Here is a 6,130-nt window from a genome sequence, read left to right on the forward strand (position 1 = left end):
AGGGGAAATGTGTGTGCGTCCTATGGGGCGAATGCAGGCTTTCGCTGAAGCCTGGAGAGCGAGAGGGGTCGGTGCGCACCGACCCCTCTCGCTCTCCAGGCTTCAGTAAGCTATCCGCATGGGAGCCCGCGGGAGTTCCCGCCGGGCTCCCACGGCTTGCGGAGAGCAGCCTGTTCTGGGGGCTGAGGAAGCTCGGGCTTCCCCCGCCCCAGCCCCGCGCCTGGGGGGAAATACATTTTTTTTCTTTATTTTCCCCCAAAAAACTAGGTGCGCCCTATGGGGCGAAAAATATGGCAACTGCGCGCCGCACAGCTCTGCCGCCTTTGCCCAAAGAGGCACGCGGCTTAGAGAAATTCCTGGAGCCCAGGCGAGGTCTTCCTTCACGGGGGGGGGGGGGAGCCACTCTGGTCCCCCGCGACTGGGAGCTGATGGGAATTGTAGTCCGGCGCCATTTTAACCCCTTCCCCCTTTTTCCCTCCGCAGTGGCCTTGTATCGAGAGCCTTCCTTACACAACGTGGTCGAGCCAGGCTTGGCAAAGAAGGCAGAGGAGGCCGCCGCCGCCGCGCCCGTCAAAGAGATCTCCAAGGCGGAAGCCACGTAGCCCCGAGGAATGGGGGGGTGCCCCTTCTCCTTCGCCCCCCACTTCCCCCGTGCAAGCCGCCTGCACACACAAACCCCCCACACACCTCCGAGACGGCTGCCGGCTGAGAAACACCTTCCCAAACACACCTTCACGGATCTTCCATCTTCTCTCAGGATGTGTTTCCCCTTCTCTCTCGCTGTCTTCCGCCTCCGCGGGACTTTGGACCGGGACAGGATCCGGCCGGGAAAGGAGGAGGTCCGTCGTCGGCCGCCAACTTGGACGAGGGGGAAAAAAATAAGTCTTCCGTTTTGCGCTTACAGGTGCAATACGGCCTCCGGCCACACGGGGGCGACATTGCAACGCCGGGATTTTTCTTCTTCTTCCAAACTGTGACAAATCCACTGTGTATGGGGCTTCCGGCTTCCCTATTGCAGAAGTTGTTGCGTCTCGTCAGGGATAAAAGCGGCGTTTTTTGCAACCCAACCGATCCATAACAGTCTTCCAAAACGGCGAGACGAGGGCGTCTTCGCCAAGGCCGACGGCACAACTTCAGGGAGAAGGATTGCAGGAAGTGTTTTTAAAAGAAGCGTGTCGACGTTCTTCTAACAGCCAATGGAAAACAACAGTTTCCTACTCGGGGGGTGGGGTTTGGAGGGGGGGGATTTTTCGATTTCGTGACAACTGTGCTATCCCCTTTTCCGCCACTGGAGGGCGACATTCTCCAATCTGGAATCGTTGCAGGGTGTATATAATTTCGATGCTGGTCTTTTAGGATTTGTGAATAACAGCGGCAGGTGGTTATATGGGGGGGCGAGTTGACTCTTGGTTTAACCAGCTCAGGTAGCTGAGACTGTCTTCTGCCTCCAGAAGGTCCCAGGATGTAAAAACTGGGGAGGAACCTTCAAAGCGAAACCATCTAAACACTGTTCTCTTGGAGCAATTGAAAAAAATATATAAGTGGAATCTTTTTCTTCGTTTGTGGGCACTTTTTTAAAATGAAAAACGTAATGACTGTCAGTCCCCCACAAAAACAAAAAATAAAAATTGCAATGCCAGTTCCGGACACTCGTGATGCAAAGGACTACCCCGTGTTCTGCAGCAAGAAGACTGTATTTCTGATTTCAGCCACCGGGGGCCGACATTGCGCTATCAGGAACCAAGAACATTTTGCAGCCTGCGAAACTAACAAGTGTCATACCCCCCTCCGGCCACCGGGTGGCAGCATTGCGTTCACGCCAAGGGGCGTTTTCCCAGCTTCCACTGCAAAAGAAGAAAATGCAATAACCATATTTGGCCACTGAGTGGCGACACTGTCATACTGGCCTGCGGGGGTGGAGGTCGCAATCTGGACACCCCCCAAAAAACATGATTTGCAACATCTCGATGATCTTCCTGGCGCATGGACCTTATTGGGGAACGAATAGCCAATAACTCGGGGGAGGGTGCATGCCATAAAACTCTGCGCCCGCCCCCCCAAAAAAACCCACCACCATTTTGACACCCCAACCCTGTCTCTTCTTCCTGCATCCCAGAGCCCAGATTCGCCATACTCCAATCCGATTTCAGGATTTCATCAGGCCATAAATGAACGAGACTGAGCGGGGTTTGGGGGGAATAAGCCAATTCGAACCCGTGTTCTGCGAGGGGGTGGGGATAGGGTTTATTGTGGGGTTCGGAGGGGTCTCTAGGGTGGGGAGTGGATGGATGTGGAATAGTTTTTTTAAAATGCATCTTGCATTGCCCTGCGTTTGTCTTCCAGAAAATGAACCTGGGACCGTTGCATGGGGTTGGGCTGGATGACCTTTGGGGTGTCCCAATCCCAATCCCAATCCCAGCTAAAGAATGGAGGGGGGTTGTTTCCTGTTCCCCATTCCCCCATCCTTCCTGCCCATCCATGGACACATGTTCTAATTCCACACAGCCACTGAGCTAAGCTGCCCCCCACACCACAAAAAAGCCCTGGGGTCTCAGGTTCAAATCTCAGAAACCACTAGACCGTCCTCCTCCAACCTGGCGCCCCCAGGTCCTTTTTGGACTACAACTCCCATGGGAATAGTCCGAAAACATCTGGGGCGCCAGGCTGCATTAGACCCTCTTCCAGAAAGCCGGGCCTGGGTTCCGCAATGCCTTCCCCACCCACCACACCCCTTGGCCCCGGGTTCCAAATTCGCCTCGCCCTGCTCCACCCTTACCGAGCCATGTTTGAAAGAGAGATCCGATCTCTGTCCAGCCAACAGAGAGCAGGAAGGGACCAACAAACGGGATATCCAGGGGATTCTTTGCACGCGGGACCTGCTAGATGCCCTTCGGGGTGTCCCAACCCTACGATTCCATGATCAGGCCCGACGCTTTAATGAGCCATATGCGGCAGTGACTACCTATCTCGTCTTCCTCCTGGTGGTGACCGCGCCCAGCCAGAGCCATAGGTGTCCCGGGCACCCGCTGCCGCCCTCGAGTCTGAAACCAGGCCGACCCCTCTCCTTATCCCCTCCTGTCCACTGGCTACAGGGTTCAAGAGAACTCAGGAATTTCTCTGCTGAGGATCCAGCAGGGGCGCAACGGTGTCTTTGCAAGGTGCGGCCACAAGGGGGCGACAGCTGCCCGGAAAAAGGAAAAGGCCCACAGGGGAGCAATTCTCCGCCCGGCCACCAGTGGGCGGTGTGTAGGGCCAGTGGGAAGCGCATGGATCGATCGACTGGTGCAATGTTTTGAGTGAGCTGCTTGGTTTTCTCTTTCGGGGGGTTGTGCGCAAATGATCTCTTCCATGCGCAAACACACACACACAACACATCGCAGCATCTCTTTTCTCCTCCTGACCAAATGGAGTTGTGTAGATTCAGACGTGTGGCAGCCGTCATCAAATATAGTGGTACCTCGGGTTAAGTACTTAATTTGTTCCGGAGGTCCGTACTTAACCTGAAACTGTTCTTAACCTGAAGCACCACTTTAGCTAATGGGGCCTCCTGCTGCTGCCGCACCGCTGGAGCACGATTTCTGTTCTCATCCTGAAGCAAAGTTCTTAACCCAAGGTAATATTTCTGGGTTAGTGGAGTCTGTAACCTGAAGCTTATGTAACCTGAAGCATATGTAACCTGAGGTACCACTGTATCTGAAAGGCTGTCCCATCACGGGAGAGGGAGCGAGCTTGCTTTCTGATAATCCGGAGAGAAGGACCCAAACCGAGTGATTCGAACGACAAGAAAAAAAATCCCAACGATGGTTGTTATTATGATTACATTTCTTTAGTTGCGATTCTGGAATTGCAGGAACTCTTACGTCTATGATTCACGTGAGGTTTTTAAGCAGAGGTTGGAGGTCCACCTATTTGGGATTCTTCAGCCTGCAATGCAGGGGGGGTTGGACCCGGGGGGGGTCTCCTTTCCAACTCTATAACGCCCCATTTCCTGCAGCGGCTTTAACCATTTCACTGCTGAGTGATGAATTCTTGCCTTCACCTTCCTGCAACACATTTCTTGAACAAGTGTGTGTGTGTGTGTGTTTGCACGTACAGACGTCGCGATTGCACCAGTACCAAGCAAGCGGTTCAGAGCAACTGGCTGGCATGAAAGGTTGCGGGTTCGAAATCTAACCTCTTTCCCCCCCACTTTTTTTTGTGCGTGCAAACTTTATATCTGAAGGCTGTACTGTGTATATAATTCTGTATAATCTCCTTCCTCCCAGCCACCTTAATGCCTCAGCCGAAGGACAGGGCCATGGGAGAGGGAGGGTTCGGAGTCCAACTCTGCCTGGTCTCCTTTGGCATTAAACACCCCTCTCCTGCCTACCCATCTGTGGGGTTCCCTGCGTCTTCCCCACTCCCTTCTCTCCGCACAGCCTCCTTTCTCCCTCCCTCCCTCCGCCTCTCCTCCCCCTCCGTTCTCCAACTTCTCCAGAGGTTGCCAGGCCCAAACGTGGTTCCGTGGTTCCGAGTTCGATTCCTGCCTTGCAAGGGGGTTGGTCTGGATGACCCTCGGTGTCCCTTCCATGTTGTGAAGGGATTCCAGAATGAAAAATCATTCCAAACTCCACTCTGATTTCTGAGCTGGATTTGAAATCTGCGCCCCCCTTTTTTTGTCGTGGGGGGGGGGAACAAAAGCATTTTGAAATCTGGGAATGTGAGTGTTCGCTTTCCGCAACATCCTAATTCCTTGGCCCAGTACAAAAATCAAATTTAGGGGAGAAGTTATAAAGCTAAAATTAACCCAAAGAACCCCTCTCATTTTGAATCTGGCTAAGGAACCGGGATGTTCTGAAAAGGAGTGCTTTTTTTTCTTTAAAAAATGTTCAGGTTGCTCACAATCTCTCTCTTTTTAATTGATACAGCAAAAAAAAGAAAAAACACAGATACGGGATTACACACAGGAATAACAATAAACACAAAATTTTCTTAGCAAACCATAAAACATAAGTTGCTCTTAACACTATAGACCCGACCCCCCCATATATTCCTTATTTCAATTTCATATTAATTATTGCCAATACACACTTTTATCATCATTTAACTTTTTCTCAATATATCTTCACTCTTGTGGCTAACTTGCAACGATTACTGAAGTTCCTCTCGTTTTGACTCAAGAAAACCACCGTTTTATAGTTCAAATCGGGGGAAATAAAAAGACTATATGTGGACAAAAGTGCGATGATTAACAAAACGTTTAGGGGTTTGCGTAACCCTCTGCCCCCCCAAAAAAGCACTGATGAAAAGCAAAGTCACCGATTCCCATATTTCAAAACCCTTTTCATTTTGCTTCCAGCTCTGAAATGGAAAAATGGGATTTCAAATCTCTTTGCAGAAGAACCAATATTTTGGAAATAAATTCCCCTCCCAATTTCAGATCTCCCTGTTTGGGAGTTTGAGTTGGGCCGTCTCGATCGGAAATCAGAAAAAGTGCATTTTGGGGAATGTTTAATTTTGGGATCAGAAAGTCCCCACCTTTTGGCTCCCAGATGTGTGCCACTGTTCTGCTACAAACCATGGATGCTTCACAACCGCTGGAGGAGGCGGGGCTTGGCCTCCTTGGCTCCGCCCCCACTCCCCCCTTCTCCTCCCCCCTCCCCTTTAACCAGCACAGAAAAGCAATAATTGCAGGAATCCTCTCTGCCTTTGGCCCCGACTCCCTTGCATGAGAAACCGGCTCCCTCTCAGCAATAAATTAAAAACCTCCCCTTTCCATAAACCTGGTGCAATGGGCCGAGAGTCTCCTTGCCCCCCACCCCTTTTGTCCTGCACTCTGGAAATAATAATAAAAAGAAAGTTTCTATTATTCTACCTGGCTTGTCTCTGTGAGTATCTGGAGGCAGGGCTGGGATGGATGACCTTTGGAGGGCCCACTACAACTGTACGACTCTGTGACGTCTCTCCTCCGTCAGAGGTTTGGGTGGCCGCCTGTTGGGGATTCGTCAGCCGTCATTTCAGCATTGCAGGGGTTCGGCTGGATGACCCCTGGGTGCCCCTCTGAACTCGACCATTCTACAATCCAGACATGCTGGGGATTTCCTCCCTGGCCACCTTTTTAAGGTTCCCTCCTTTGCTCGGACTCGTGGGC

At 51.7% G+C, this 6,130-nt stretch overlaps 1 protein-coding gene across 1 annotated transcript in view; it reads left to right on the forward strand.

Annotated features, from left to right (window-relative positions):
- The window catches only part of FGF11 (fibroblast growth factor 11), a 44,967-nt gene extending 43,764 nt beyond the window's left edge, over nucleotides 1-1,203 (forward strand). The window contains exon 5 of the mRNA XM_053362244.1: nucleotides 484-1,203. Within this exon, the coding sequence (XP_053218219.1) occupies nucleotides 484-602 (119 nt within the window). The 3' untranslated portion in view covers nucleotides 603-1,203. The remainder of the gene's footprint in view (nucleotides 1-483) is intronic.
- Nucleotides 1,204-6,130: the final 4,927 nt, after the last annotated feature.

Source organism: Podarcis raffonei, chromosome 13 (genome assembly GCF_027172205.1).
Source record: "Podarcis raffonei isolate rPodRaf1 chromosome 13, rPodRaf1.pri, whole genome shotgun sequence".
NCBI lineage: Eukaryota > Metazoa > Chordata > Lepidosauria > Squamata > Lacertidae > Podarcis > Podarcis raffonei.